The 16,050-nt window shown below is 48.5% G+C and overlaps 1 protein-coding gene across 1 annotated transcript in view; it reads left to right on the plus strand.

Moving 5' to 3' along the window:
* The window catches only part of LOC140485558 (MOB kinase activator 1B), a 33,858-nt gene extending 27,091 nt beyond the window's left edge, over positions 1 to 6,767 (plus strand). Inside the window, exons 5-6 of the mRNA XM_072583786.1 lie at positions 4,063 to 4,226; positions 6,319 to 6,767. Of these exons, the coding sequence (XP_072439887.1) occupies positions 4,063 to 4,226; positions 6,319 to 6,396 (242 nt within the window). The 3' untranslated portion in view covers positions 6,397 to 6,767. The remainder of the gene's footprint in view (positions 1 to 4,062; positions 4,227 to 6,318) is intronic.
* Positions 6,768 to 16,050: the final 9,283 nt, after the last annotated feature.

The raw sequence follows: 16,050 nt of genomic DNA on the forward strand, positions 1-16,050 counted from the left end.
TGTGTATTCCCGGATGTGCGTGTGTGTGCCGGGTGTGTGTGTTCCCAGGTGTGTGTGTTCCCAGGTGTGTGTGTTCCCGGGTGTGTGTGTTCCCGGGTGTGTAGTGTTCCCAGTGTATTTCACCCCCTCCCCCTCCCGTCCCCCTCTCCCAGTGTATTTCCCCCACTCCCCCTCCCCCTAGTGTATTTCACCCCCTCCCCCTCCCGTCCCCCTCTCCCAGTGTATTTCCCCCACTCCCCCTCCCCCTAGTGTATTTCACCCCCTCCCCCTTCCGCTCCCCTTCCCCCAATGTATTTCACCCCCTCCCCTCCTCCCAGTGTATTCCACCCCTTCTCCCTTCCACTCCCCCTCCCCTCCCCCTCCCTCCAGTGGATTTCACCCCTCCCCCTTCCTCCCGTATATTTTATCCCTCCCCCAGTGTATTTCACCCCGTCCCCCTCCCCCCAGTGTATTTCACCCCCATGTCGTCCCCGTTCCCCCCAGTATATTTCACCCCCTCCCCCTCCCCTCAATGTATTTCACACCCTCCCTCTCCCCCCAGTGTATTTTACCCCTATCCTGTCCCCCTCCCCCCAGTGTATTTCACACCCTCCCTCTCCCCCCAGTGTATTTTACCCCTATCCTGTCCCCCTCCCCTCAATGTATTTCACACCCTCCCTCTCCCCCCAGTGTATTTTACCCCTATCCTGTCCCCCTCCCCCAGTGTATTTCACCCCCTCCCCTCCCCTCAGTATATTTCACCTCCTCCCCCACCCCCAGTGTATTTCACCCCCTCCCCCTTCCCCCCAGTGTCTTTCACCCACTCCCCCACCCGCAGTGTATTTCACCCCCTCTCCCTCCCCCCAGTGTATTTCACCCACTCCCCCACCCGCAGTGTATTTCACCCCCTCTCCCTTCCCCCAGTGTATTTCACCCCCTCCCCCTCCCCTCAGTATATTTCACCTCCTCCCCCACCCCCAGTGTATTTCACCCCCTCTCCCTTCCCCCAGTGTATTTCACCCCCTCTCCCTCCCCCTCCCCCCAGTGTATTTCACCCCCTCCCCTCCCCCTCCCCCCAGTGTATTTCACCCCCTCCCCTCCCCCTCCCCCCAGTGTATTTCACCCCCTCTCCCTCCCCCCAGTGTATTTCACCCACTCCCCCACCCGCAGTGTATTTCACCCCCTCTCCCTTCCCCCAGTGTATTTCACCCCCTCCCCCTCCCCTCAGTATATTTCACCTCCTCCCCCACCCCCAGTGTATTTCACCCCCTCTCCCTTCCCCCAGTGTATTTCACCCCCTCCCCTCCCCCTCCCCCCAGTGTATTTCACCCCCTCCCTTCCCCCAGTGTATTTCACCCCCTCCCCTCCCCCTCCCCCCAGTGTATTTCACCCCCTCCCCTCCCCCAGTGTATTTCACCCCCTCCCCTCCCCCTCCCCCCAGTGTATTTCACCCCCTCCCCTCCCCCTCCCCCCAGTGTATTTCACCCCCTCCCCTCCCCCTCCCCCCAGTGTATTTCACCCCCCTCCCCTCCCCCTCCCCCCAGTGTATTTCACCCCCTCTCCCTTCCCCCAGTGTATTTCACCCCCTCCCCCTCCCCCCAGTGTATTTCACCCCCTCTTCCCAGTGTATTTCACACCCTCCTCCTACCCCAGTGTATTTCACCCCTCCCCCTCCCCCTCCCCCCAGTGTATTTCACCCCCTCCCCTCCCCCTCCCCCCAGTGTATTTCACCCCCCTCCCCTCCCCCTCCCCCCAGTGTATTTCACCCCTCCCCCTCCCCCTCCCCCCAGTGTATTTCACCCCCTCCCCTCCCCCTCCCCCCAGTGTATTTCACACCCTCCCCTCCCCCTCCCCCCAGTGTATTTCACACCCTCCCCTCCCCCTCCCCCCAGTGTATTTCACCCCTCCCCCTCCCCCTCCCCCCAGTGTATTTCACCCCTCCCCCTCCCCCTCCCCCCAGTGTATTTCACCCCCTCCCCTCCCCCTCCCCCCCAGTGTATTTCACACCCTCTCTCTCCCCCCTCCCCCCAGTGTATTTCACACCCTCCCCTCCCCCTCCCCCCAGTGTATTTCACACCCTCTCTCTCCCCCTCCCCCCAGTGTATTTCACCCCCTCCCCTCCCCCTCCCCCCAGTGTATTTCACACCCTCCCCTCCCCCTCCCCCCAGTGTATTTCACACCCTCCCCTCCCCCTCCCCCCAGTGTATTTCACACCCTCTCTCTCCCCCTCCCCCCAGTGTATTTCACCCCCTCCCCTCCCCCTCCCCCCAGTGTATTTCACACCCTCCCCTCCCCCTCCCCCCAGTGTATTTCACACCCTCTCTCTCCCCCCAGTGTATTTCAACCCTCCCCGTCCCCCTCCCCCCAGTGTATTTCACCCCCTCCCCTCCCCCTCCCCCCAGTGTATTTCACACCCTCCCCTCCCCCTCCCCCCAGTGTATTTCACACCCTCCCCTCCCCCTCCCCCCAGTGTATTTCACCCCTCCCCGTCCCCCTCCCCCCAGTGTATTTCACCCCTCCCCTTCCTCCTCCCCCCAGTGTATTTCACCCCTCCCCCTCCCCCTCCCCCCAGTGTATTTCACCCCTCCCCCTCCCCCTCCCCCCAGTGTATTTCACACCCTCCCCTCCCCCTCCCCCCAGTGTATTTCACCCCCTCCCTTCCCCCTCCCCCCAGTGTATTTCACACCCTCCCCTCCCCCTCCCCCCAGTGTATTTCACACCCTCCCCTCCCCCTCCCCCCAGTGTATTTCACCCCCTCCCCTCCCCCTCTTCCCAGTGTATTTCACACCCTCCTCCTACCCCAGTGTATTTCACACCCTCCCCCTCCCCCTCCCCCCAGTGTATTTCACACCCTCCCCTCCCCCTCCCCCCAGTGTATTTCACCCCCTCCCCTCCCCCTCCCCCCAGTGTATTTCACCCCTCCCCGTCCCCCTCCCCCCAGTGTATTTCACCCCTCCCCGTCCCCCTCCCCCCAGTGTATTTCACCCCTCCCCTTCCTCCTCTCCCCAGTGTATTTCACATCCTCCCCCTCCCCCAGTGTATTTCACACCCTCCCCTCCCCCTCCCCCCAGTGTATTTCACACCCTCCCCTCCCCCTCCCCCCAGTGTATTTCACCCCCTCCCCTCCCCCTCTTCCCAGTGTATTTCACACCCTCCTCCTACCCCAGTGTATTTCACCCCCTCCCCTCCCCCTCCCCCCAGTGTATTTCACACCCTCCCCTCCCCCTCCCCCCAGTGTATTTCACCCCCTCCCCTCCCCCTCCCCCCAGTGTATTTCACCCCCTCCCCTCCCCCTCCCCCCAGTGTATTTCACCCCCTCCCCTCCCCCTCCCCCCAGTGTATTTCACCCCTCCCCTTCCTCCTCTCCCCAGTGTATTTCACATCCTCCCCCTCCCCCAGTGTATTTACTACCTCCCCCGCCCCCCCCCCCCACCCCCCGTCACCCTGCCCTGGGTGAAGGGTTTTCCTCAAACTGCTCTGAATCTCCTGCCTTCCACCTTAAAATGATGTCCCCTTGTTTATTGACTCTGACTAAAAGGAACAGCTGCTTTCTATCCACGCTGACCATGTCCCTCATAACCTTCGAGCCCTCTCTCAGGACCCCCCCTCAACCCTCTCTGCTCCAAAGATAACAAAGTCAGAAGTCACATGACACCAGGTTATAGTCCTGCAGGTTTATTAGAAACCACAAGCTTTCAGAGCGCTGTTCCTTCGTCATTTCACCCTGATGACGGCCAGACTCTGAAAGCTTGTGATTTCAAATAAACCTGTTGGACTATAACCTGACTCCTGACCTTGTCAACCCCAAACTGGCACCTCCACACCCAAAAAAAAACCAACCCAACGTATCCAGGCTCTCTCCATCACTGAAATGCTTCATCCCAAGGAACATCCAGGTGAAACAATCCCTTTGCACCGTCTCCAGGGAAATCACATCACCCTGTAGTGCAGCGACTAAAACACTTTGGGACTTTCCAAGATGGTGAAAGCTACTCTACGATTTCAAATTATTTTTTAACATCAAAGTAGTTTTACATCAAGGCAGTGCAATATTAATTTTTCTCTTTCTCTCTCTCTCTCTAGGCGTTCCCTTCCCCCGGAATTTCATGTCAGTCGCAAAAACCATCCTGAAACGCCTGTTCCGAGTCTATGCCCACATTTATCATCAACATTTTGATTCTGTGATCCAGCTCCAGGAAGAGGCTCATCTCAACACTTCCTTCAAACACTTTATCTTTTTTATTCAGGTACAGCCAGTTGTGAAAATCCTTTACTGAAATTGGCTCTGGGTTCTAACCCAAGATGAATAACAACAGCGTCAGGCAGGAATGACTTGTCTTATTGTTGCGAAGACTGAGTCCAGGCTAAATAATTCAAGATGAAGGATCCCCCTGCAATTTCTTAACTAGAGCCTCCCTAACTCTGCTGGATCCAATTACCAGAAGCCACACATTTGTGGGCCATAATTTGCGGTAGATGTAACTCCTGCCGTCAATTACACTGGCTCCTTGGCATTTTAAGTTTTACTTACTCACAATAAGAACAGAAATTATTGGAGAAATTCAGCGGGTTTGCCAGCTGCTGTTGAGAGAGAAACAGAGCTAATATTGCCAGTCCCTTGATAATTTTTTTAGAACTGAAGGGGGCTGCAAAATGATGTTATTTTAATGATTGATAAAGGGGAAGGGGGAATGTGTTAAAGACATCCAAAACAAGAGACCAAGGTAGTGTTAATGGTAGCAAAGGAGTGATATAGTTATAAAATAGGTGTTAATGGTAGGTGTAAATAGCCAAAAATAGGTTGGTTTTGCTGAGAACAAGCCCATGCAAACTAGCCACTGGGGTTGGCGGGGGGATGCGGGCAAAAGTGAGGACTGCAGATGCTGGAAATCAGAGTCAAGATTAGAGTGGTGCTGGAAAAGCACAGCAGGTCAGGCAGCATCTGAGGAGCAGGAAAATTGACGTTTTGGGTAGAAACTCTTCATTGGGGGGGTCAGGAGAGGATGTAATCAAAATAAAAGCCAGTGTTCATGCTCTGAGGTTGTTGAATTCAGTATTGAGTCCTGAAGGCTGGAAAGTCCTATACATTTCTTTTCATTTGAGAGAGTGTGAGATGATAATGTTGGGAGAAGTTGAGGACTGCAGATGCTGGAGATCAGAGTCGAAAGTGTGGTGCTGGAAAAACACAGCACCTCAGGCAGCTTCCGAGGAGCAGGAGAATCGACGTTTCGGGCATAAGTTGGTTCTCCTGCTCCTTGGCTGCTGCCTGACTCGCTGTGTTTTTCCAACACCACACTCTCGGCTGAAATGATAATGTCGCAATGAGCAAAATCGGGTATCTGACACCACGTAACCAATTAGATTGAATGGACTGTGAAATTGGCAACGTAAGGACTGAGAAGTGCAAGTTCAGAGTGGGTGAATTGAAATCGACAATGTAGGTCGGTCACAGGTGAGCTACAGTGGATGATGGAGATGGTGTAAGTCAGACAGCATATTCTGTGGCTGGAGAAGCTACAAGCAGCAGAAGCCACAGAAATAAAATCAGTTCTAGAAAGAGAAATGAAGTGAGGGAAATACCAATTAGAAGAGAGAAGAGAAAGACTGAACAGAAAAACTATGTCTTAGGGTCACAGAGATGGACAGTACAGACAGAGACTCTTCGGTCCAACTCGTTCATGCCAACCAGATATCCTAACCAAATCTAATCCCATTTGCCAGCATTTGGCCCATATCCCTCTAAACTCTTCCTGTTCATATACCCTTCCTATTCAGATGCCTTTTAAATGTTGTAATTGTACCAGCCTCCACCACTTCCTCTGGCAGCTCATTCTATACACGCGCCACCCTCTGCGTGAAAAAGTTGACCCTTAGGTCTCTTTTATATCTTTCCCCTTTCACCCTAAATCCATGCACTCAAGTTTTGGATACACCACCTGAGGAAAACGACCTTGTCTATTTATCCTATCCATGCCCCTCATGATTTTATAAACCTCTATAAGGTCACCCCTCAGCCTCCAATGCTCCAGGGAAAACAGCCCCAGCCTATTCAGCCTCTTCCTGTAGCTCAAATCCTCCAACCCTGGCAATATCCTTGTAAATCTTTTCTGAACACCTTCAAGATTCACAACATCCTTCCTGTAGCAGTGAGACCAGAATGAATGCAGTATTGCATTTAACAATTTGCATTTTGAAACCTCCAACAATTCTACACGTGTCCATCTCACGCAAGGCAGCACGTACAATGTGAACCTTTCTTTTTCTGTGTCACCCCCAGCAGATTGTCAGGTTGAAGCATGACAACTCTGCAATAATACACCATCTCTTTCCTTTTTTTAGGAGTTTAACCTCATAGACCGGAAGGAATTGGCTCCATTGCAGGAACTGATCGAGAAACTGACTACAAAGGACAGATAGAAAGCAGCTGAGAGAGAAACACAATCCATTTCCCCTCTTTAACACAACTGGACACAGGCGATGGATTGGATGTTGTAAAATCCACGCAATGCTAGTGCTGATGAAATTGCAAGTGTTTTTCATTCGAAGGTTTGATACAAGATGATTCTAGACTTCTCTTTAAGCAAGTCACCACACGCACAGACAGCTTTCGCTAAGGCATGTTGCTGCGCTGCACACAATCCTCCGATGCCTGTAAAATGTAATTCATTGGCACCAATTAGAACCTACCTTCTCCAAGTGCCTGCATTGTTTCATAAATTCCAATTTATTTTTCTTTCTTTTCAGTGTTTTGATAAAAGAATAAAATAACACACTGGGCTGACACCTCATCGAGGGAGGATTCCACTGATTATAAAAAGTGTTCTATTTTGGATATGATTCATAAAGTCTTCACTGAAACGTGTTGTTTCTTGAGGTTTTCAGGGCTGAGGCCTTCACACACTTGGTCGAGATGTTGGTTATTCTCAGGGTGTTTGAGCTGCTTTAGCTGTATCTGTTGTTGTTAGCTCCACATTGGCAGTTTCAGGTACATTATCCAAAACCTGGCTGTCCAAACCTCGGAAACGCTTGAATGTTCCATGCACCGATATCACTGTATCAAACTAAGCAGCAGTAGACTTTCAGAGATTTAGAAATGTTGTAACGTAAGTCTATAGCTCAGTAAAAACAGCTTTTACCATGCCCTTCTGGATTCTTTCCCTGTCCAGCAGCCAATCGCCTTTGGGGAAGAACCCTGCCTTTTTCCCCCAAGATAAATATTCATAATACTTAATGTTAGTCAGTATATAATTTACATGCAAACATGGTGCTGGGTCCACTGATTTTTGTCATTTATATAAATGATTTGGATGTGAGCATAAGAGGTACAGTTAGTAAGTTTGCAGATGACACCAAAATTCGAGGTGCAGTGGACAGCGAAGAAGGTTACCTCAGATTACAACAGGATCTTGATCAGATGGGCCAATGGGCTGAGAAGTGGCAGATGGAGTTTAATCTAGATAAATGTGAGGTGCTGCATTTTGGAAAAGCAAATCAGAGCAAGAGTTATACACTTAATGGTAAGGTTCTAGGGAGTGTTGCTGAACAAAGAGATCTTGGAGTACAGGTTCATAGCTCCTTGAAAGTGGAGTCGCAGGTAGATAGGCGTTTGGTATGCTTTCCTTTATTGGTCAGAGCATTGAGTATAGGAGTTGAGAGGTCATTTGTGGCTGTACAGGACATTGGTTAGGCCACTTTTGGAACATTGTGTGTAATTTTGGTCTCCCTACTATCGGAAGGATGTTATGAAACTTTAACAGGATTCAGAAAAGATTTACAAGAACGTTGTCACGGTTGGAGGATTTGAGCTCTTGGGAGAGGCTGAATAGGCTGGGGCTGTTTTCCCTGGAGTGTCGGAGGCTGAGGGGTGACCTTATAGAGGTTTATAAAATCACAAGGGGCATGGATAGGCTAAATAGACAAGGCTTTTTCCCTGGGGTGGGGGAGTCCAGAACTAGAGGGCATAAGTTTAAGGTGAGAGGGGAAAGATATAAAAGAGACTTAAGGGGCAACTTTTTCACACAGAGGGTGGTACGTGTATGGAATGAGCTGCCAGAGGAAGTGGTGAAAGGCTGATACAATTACAACATTTAAAAGGCATCTGGACGGGTATATGAATAGGAAGGGTTTGTAGGGCTATGGGCTGGGTGCTAGCAAATGGGAGCACATTAGGTTAGGATATCTGTAGGCATGGACGAGTTGGACCGAAGGGTCTGTGTCTGTTTTTTACATCTCTATGACTCTATGATTCTATATGGACAAGGAGGCCACTCGGCCCTTTGAGCCTGCCCCACCATCAATATGATCCTGGCTGGTCTGATTTTAACTCTGAGTCTACACTCCTGTATATCCCCCTGATAATCTTACATCCCCTTGGTCATCAGGAATCTATCCACCTTCACCTTCAAAATATTTACAGATTCTGCACCCACTGCCGTTTGAAGAAGGGAATTCCAAAGACCCTCAACCTATCCCTATTTCCCTATCTCTGATCTAAATGAGCTGACCCCCCCCCCCCCCCCCCCCCCCCCTTATTTTTAACTCCGACCCCAAGTTCTAGATTTTCTCATTCTCCCACATCCACCTGGTCAGGGTCCCTCAGGATCTGAAATGTTTCAATAAAGTCTCCTCTGTCTCTTCTAAACTCCAGAGGATATAGGTCTCAGCCTGTCCAGCCTTTCCTCATCAGGCAATCCCCACATTCCAGGGATTAGTCTGGGAAACCTGCTCTGAGCTGCGTCCAACACATGAACATCCGTCCGTAAGTACGGGAACGACACAGTACACAGGACTCCAGATCCGGTCTCACCAACACCCTGTTTAACTGAAGCATAACCTTCAATACCCTTGTACTCAATTCCCCTCACAATAAAACACAATATTTTATTGAACTGACTGAGTATAGTAGAGTAAATGTTTATCTATGTAATGTCATTGGAAAACCAAAGAAACACATGTTTTCCATTGAAGTCTGTGGTCTCTATATATATTACGCACATCAGGAGTGGTTTATTAAAATAACAGTGAATATTCATTTATTGCCATGGTAACTGACATACGTGCACAGAGAATAAAAATTGACATTACCCAACTAGAGAGAGAGAGATAGAGAGAGATTCCCCTGAAGTTCAGGAGAGCGAGATGGGACCTCGAGCATACGTTTTTTGAGCATGCTCTTCTTGAAATGTCGACTCTCCTGCTCCTCGGATGCCGCCTTACCATCTGTGCTATTCCAGCACCACAATTTTTGACTCAGTCTCTTGTGAAGCACTGCTGTACTGTCTCTCCTGGAATTTATTTAGTTCTGTTCCTGCTGCTTCCAGTTGCTCGCTGTAGTGGTCGGTATATTAGGTCCAGGTCTATATCTTGGTTGATAGAGTCCATGGATGAGTGCCACGCTTCTACACATTCTCTGGCTGTACCCTGTTTGGCTTGTCCTGTGATCGTTGTGTTGTCCCAGTCACATATGTGGTCTGTGTCATGTGTGTGTGGCTACTGGGGCCAGCTGGTTGTGGGGTGTAGTGGTTAGTTGGTGTTCGTTGACGTGGATTACTAGTTGTCTGCCTGTTTGTCCTAGATAGTGTTTCGTGCAGTCTTTGCATGGAATCCTGTAAATTACATCAGTCTTGCACATTATGGGTAACGGGTCTTTTGTCTTGGTGAATAGTCTGAGCGTGGCTATTGGTTTATGGACTGGAGCCAGCAAAAGGAAGCAACAGAAACGGAAACAAATAGATTCCAGAAGACACAGAACATCAGTTCTTCATAGGAAGCTTCAAAGCGCTGAAGATGTCACCGAGACAGGGGACGAAAATCAACATCCCAGCCCGGTGAATATACCCACAGTTACGGCAACCGACAGCCGAGCTACAAACTGTTACACAAACCTTGAGTAGGGAGATTGTTATACCACCCCTCTGGAATAGGTGGGATTTGAACCAGGGGCTCCTGGCTCAGAGGCAGGGACAAGAACTCTGACCTTTTTTATCAATATATGAAGAACTCAATTTGATTTTTCCCTTGCTTTTATATCCAGAAATGCTCCTACACATAACTCAATGAATGCCCCATGTTTTCCAATCGATTAACTTACATACATGTGCAAACACTAAAGGTGAGGGGAGGGAGGGGTTCAGGGTGAGAGGTTAGGGAATAAATCAAAGTGGACAGGAGAACTCAGCTCCTTATTTTTTTATTTAACATATTTTCCTAAACAGTTTATTCGGAGATGCCATTACACATGTATTGAACCCAGCCCTGCCAGTCCAGGGATAAGGACACTACCTCTGTGCCACAAGAGGGCCCCTAATGCCATGACATGTGAGGGACCATTAAAATGAGGTATAGGCGCTGCTGGGATTTGAACCCAGGATCTCCAAATGACTAGACAGGTACTTTAATCAATTAAGACATAGTGCCAGCTTATTACACATCTCTGGGACTTGAACCTGGGGCTCCCAGACAAGGGATAAGGACATTGCCAGTGCACCACAAGGGGCCCAGAATTCAGCCAGTATATTCGACTTGAAGAAGTTTTTACGTTTTAAGGTAAAACACTTGTACAATGAAAGGGGAGTGGCCAGTTCTCCCAGTTGAGTTTTTCTCTGGTTTGGTTTAGTTTGGTTTTAATAAGAAGTCCATGTTTTGAGGCTGCTAGTCCAACAAACAGCTCCATTGAGGAAGGTGTACCATGCTGAATCCCTCTGCCATCTCTCTCTCTCTCTCTCTCTCTCTCCTGTAAGACCCCGTGTTTGATTTTACCATTTTTTGGCAAAGGGGTGTTAATGGGGATTGTTGCAGGAATTTGGAACAGCATCATTAAGTTGGGACAATCTGTTGGGTTTTCGGAGAGGTTAAGTTAATCTGTGTTCTGTTCTCTTTTGTGTTTCATTCGGTACTCTTTAAGTAAGTTCTGTTTTATTTGAAACTGAGAGGTTTTGATCAGCTGCATCCCTCCTGCAATATCCACTTTACACGGACTCAATAAAATCAGAAAAATTAGGGTCTGAGCTGTCTTCTTGAAACGATTCCGGGGGGGATCTGACCGAGTCCATAACACTGGGTCTTTGGATTAACAGTCTAACAATAATAGCACTGAGCCGCTGCCTTCCCTAAGATCTTGACATTTTGATGTCCAGTTAGATCTCAGTTAAATTTTCCTAGGGGATGGAGACTGCAAGAACTGTACACCCACAGGATCTGAATATAGTGTTCTTCAGGATCTGCCTCTGTACCCCTCACCCCTACCCTAGTCATAGAGTCACAGAGATGTACAGCATGGAAACAGACCCTTCAGCCCAACCCGTCCATGCCGACCAGATATCCCAACCCAATCTAGTCCCACCTGCCAGCATCTGGCCCATATCCCTCCAAACCCTTCCTATTCATATACCCATCCAAGTGCCTCTTAAATGTTGCAATTGTACTAGAATGGCAGCTCATTCCATACACATACTACTCTCTGCATGAAAAAAGTTGCCCCTTAGGTCTCTTTTATATCCTTCCCCCTCTCACCCTAACTTATGCCCTCTAGTTTTGAACTCCCCAACCCCCAGGGAAAAGACTTTGCCTATTTACCCTATCCATGCCCCTCATGATTTCATAAACCTCTATAAGGTCACACCTCAACCTCCCACGATCCAGGGAAAACAGCCCCAGCCTTTTCAACCTCTCCCTATAGCTCAAATCCTCCAACCCTGGCAACATCCTTGTAAATCTTTTCTGAACCCTTTCTAGTCTCATAACAGCTTTCCAATAGGAAGGAGATCAGAATTGCACGCAATATTCCAACAGTGGCCTTGCCAATGTCCTGTATAGCCACAACATGACCTTCCAACTCCTGTACTCAATACTCTGACCAATAAAGGAAAGTTTACCAAATGCCTTCTTCACTATCCTATCTACCTGCAACTCCACTTTCAAGGAGCTATGAACCTGCACTCCAAGGTCTCTTTGTTCAGCAACACTCCCCAGGATGTTACCATTAAGTGTATAACTTCTGCTTAGATTTGCTTTCCCAAATGCAGCATCTCGCATTTATCTGAATTAAACTCCACCTGCCACTTCTCAGCCCATTGGCCCATATGGTCAAGATCCTGTTGTAATCTGAGGTAACCCTCTTTGCTGTCCACTACACCTCCAATTTTGGTGTCATCTGCAAACTTACTAACTGTACCTCTTATCCTCACATCCAAATCATTTATATAAATGACAAAAAGTAGAGGACCCAGCACCGATCCTTGTGGCACTCCACTGGTCACAGGCCTCCAATCTGAAAAACAACCCTCCCCCACCACCTTCTACCTTTGAGCCAGTTCTGTATCCAAATGGCAAGTTCTCCCTGTATTCCATGAGATCTAACCTTGCTAACCAGTCTCACATGGGCAACCTTGTCGAATGCCTTACTGGATTCCCTCCAAAAACTTTCCCACCACCGAGGTCAGGCTCACTGGTCTATAGTTCCCTAGTTTTTCCTTACCACCCTAATTAAACAGTGGCACCACTTTAGCCATCCTCCAGTCTTCCGGCACCTCACCTGTGACTATCGATGATACAAATATCTCAGTAAGAGGCCCAGCAATCACTTCCCTAGCTTCCCACAGAGTTCTAGGGTACACCTGATCAGGTCCTGGGGATTTATCCACCTTTATGCATCTCAGGACATCCAGCACTTCCTCCTCTGTAATATGGACATTTTCCAAGATGTCACCATCAATTTCCCTACATTCTATATCTTCCATATCCTTTTCCACAGTAAATACTGATGCAAAATATTCCCCCATCTCCTGTGGCTCCACACAAAGGCTGCCTTGCTGATCGTTGAGGGGCCCTATTCTCTCCCTAGTTACCCCTTTATCCTTAATATATTTGCAAAAACCCTTTGGATTCTCCTTAACCCTATTTGCCAAAGCTATCTCATGTTCCCTTTTTGCCCTCCTGATTTCCCTCTTAAGTATACTCCTATTGCCTTTATACTCTTCTAAGGATTCACTCGATCTATCCTGTGTATATCTGACATATGCTTCCTTCTTTTTCTTAACAAAACTCTCAATTTCTTTCATCATCCAGCATTCCCTATACCTACCAGTGTTTCCTATCACCCTGACAGAAATATCTCTGGAATCTCGTTATCTCATTTCTGAAGGCTTCCCATTTTCCAGCCGTCCCTTTACCTGCAACTGTGCCCAATCAGCTTTTGAAAGTTCTTGCCCTGCCCGTTTCCCTGGATACAAAGCTGCCTGTTCCAGCAGTAGGATAGGGTCATGGACTGTCTGTCTGCTTTCAGTGTCAGTATTCCCGGCCGCTTTCATATCCCATTTCCAAACCCTGAGAAACCTCAAACCCAGCACATTCTTGGTCCTGAGGGTTCAGGTCTGGGTCATGTGCTCATGAAGGATTGACAACCAATTAGAGCACATGAGAGCTGCCCAGATGATGCAGATCCTTAATGGTTATCATTCACTCAAACTGTTGAAGGATCCCTGTGCTTCAGAAACAGACAGAGAGTACAAAACACAATCAGCCAAAATGTATTGGGTCCAGTTCTGTCCTCTGCACTTTCAATGCCAAGGCATTGGAGAGTACAGAGGAGATTTACTGGAGTGGTATCAGGGCTGGAGGACAATGTAGAAGCTGGGAGGGTTCTCCTTAGAGCTGACATGGTTAAAGAGGGATTTGATACAGGAAAATCTAGGAAAGGTTTTATGAAGAATAAGTAAGGAGCGACTGTTTCCACTGGCAGGATGGCTAGTAGCCTGATATTTGAGATAACTGGGTTCCAGTCCCACCACAGCAGATGGTGAAATATGAACTCAATAAAAATCTGGAATTAAAAGCAAGCCTAATATTGACCGAGTAACCATCGTTGATTGTCATAAAACACCATCTGGTGCACTAATACCCTTTAGGGAAGGATATCTGCCATCCTTACCTGTTCGGGCCTGTATGTGACTCCAATCCCTTAGCAATGAGATTGATTATTAACTGCCTTCTGTAATGACTGCGAGCCAGGAGCTGTAAGGGCATCTGTGATTTCTGTCCCTGCCTCTGTCTTCTGCTGTTGGGCCCTAAGTTCTGGAATACCCCTCCATAAACCTATCATAATGATTCATGTACAATCCGTTCAGTGTGAAGGCAGGCCGATCGGCCCATCAAGTCCACACCGACCTTCCAAACAACATCCCTCCCAAACTCACCCCACTACCCTATCCCTGGAGCCCATCATTTCCCATGGTTAACCCATCTAACCCAGGTATCCCTGGACACTATGGGCAATTTAGCACGGCCGATCCACCCTAACCTGCACAGCTTTGGACTGTGGGAGGAAGCCGGAGCACCCGGAGGAAACCCACGCAGACATGGGGAGAATGTGCAAACTCTACACAGTCAGTTGCCTGAAGCGGGAATTGAACCCAGATCTTCCATGTGCTGTGTCCCATTTTGAGACTCAGGTTTCCTGATCCAGCATCAGAAGAAATTTTGGTAAAACTGTAAAGATAGAAAATTTTTTTTCCAGTCAATATTTATTTGGGAAAATTATTCATAACGTCATGCAGCACAGAAACAGACCCCTCAGTCCAACCTGTCCATGTCGAACATAATCCAAAAAAAACTAGTCCCACCTGCCTGCTCCTGACCCATATCCCTCCAAATCTTACCTATCGATGTACATATTGAAATGTACATATTGAAACACCACAAACCACCCAAATTGACCCTCATGTCATTTTTAAATTCTCTCCTCTCACCCTAAAAATGTGTCCCAAATCTTCAAATCCCCCATCCTAGGGAAAAAGACAACTACCATTAACTCTATCTGTACCCCTCATGGTTTTATGAATTTCTCCCTGGGCTGGGCCATCTAGGAGTGAGATGAGGAGAAATGTCTTCACCCAGAGAGTGGGGAGCCTGAGGAATTCACTGTCACTGAAAGCCGTCGAGGCAAAAACATTGGATGCTTTTCGGAAGGAGATGGATACAGTTCTGAGAGCTAAAGGGATCAAAGAGTATGGGAAACACAGCAGGAACACGGGACTGAGTTGGATGGTCAGCCATGACCATATTGAATGGTGCAGCAGGCTCGAAGGGCCGAATGGCCTACTCTTGCTCCTGTTTTCTATGTTTCATTTCTTGCCTGTCCCTAGTTGCCTGTTGAGAAGGTTGTGGTGAACTGTCTCCTTGAACCATTGCTGTTCATTGGGTGCAGGTGGGTCACACAGTGCAGTTAGTGAGGGAGTAACAGGATGTTGATGCAGTGACACGGACGGTTTGGTAACTCCTGAGCAGTATCTAACAGGAGGAGAGGCCTGTATTAATGTTCCCATTGACTGTCCTATCCGACCCCCCCATCCCGCCGCGAGGGCTGGACTCCAGCTTGAGGCTGTTCAGGTGACGGACAGTAACGAAGACTCTGCCAGCTCCTACACTCTGCTACTGATTCTAAATCATTGGCTGCAATAGCACTGAGGCCGTGTTGGTGCAAATATAAACAACATCTGCATTTAGAAAGCACCTTTAATACTGTAAAACATCCCAGGACGCTTCACAGGAAACAAATGGTTATGAGACATTAACCACACTACATGTAAAAGAGAAACATCTCATCTCTCCGGCTGTAATGATTGTAATCTGTCTCTCTTGATGACCGAGTCTTCTGCGTGGAAACAGTCTCTCTGTTCAGACCTTACCGAAACCCTTCATGTTGTTGAACATCTCGAATAAATCTCCACTTAACCTCCTCTGCCTGAAGGGTAGCAAAGCCTGTTAGGATTGATTTCCTTTATTCCTGTCATGTGTACCGTGGTACAGTGAAAAGTGCTGTCTTACATGCTGTATAGGCGATTGTACCATAGTGCATCAGGGTAACAGAACAGAGTGCAGGATACAGTGTTACAGCATCGAGAAGGTGCAGAGAGAGACAGAGATCAACACTAATATTAACAAGGCCCATTCAAAGGCCTGATAACAGAGGGGAAGAAGCTGTTCTTCAATCTGTCAGTAGGTGTAAACAAATTTTTCTATCTTCTGCCCAACGGAAGAGGGTGGAAGAGAGTATTCCAGGGGTGGGAGGGCTCT

Source organism: Chiloscyllium punctatum, chromosome 14 (assembly GCF_047496795.1).
Source record: "Chiloscyllium punctatum isolate Juve2018m chromosome 14, sChiPun1.3, whole genome shotgun sequence".
In the NCBI taxonomy this organism is placed as follows: Eukaryota; Metazoa; Chordata; class Chondrichthyes; order Orectolobiformes; family Hemiscylliidae; genus Chiloscyllium; species Chiloscyllium punctatum.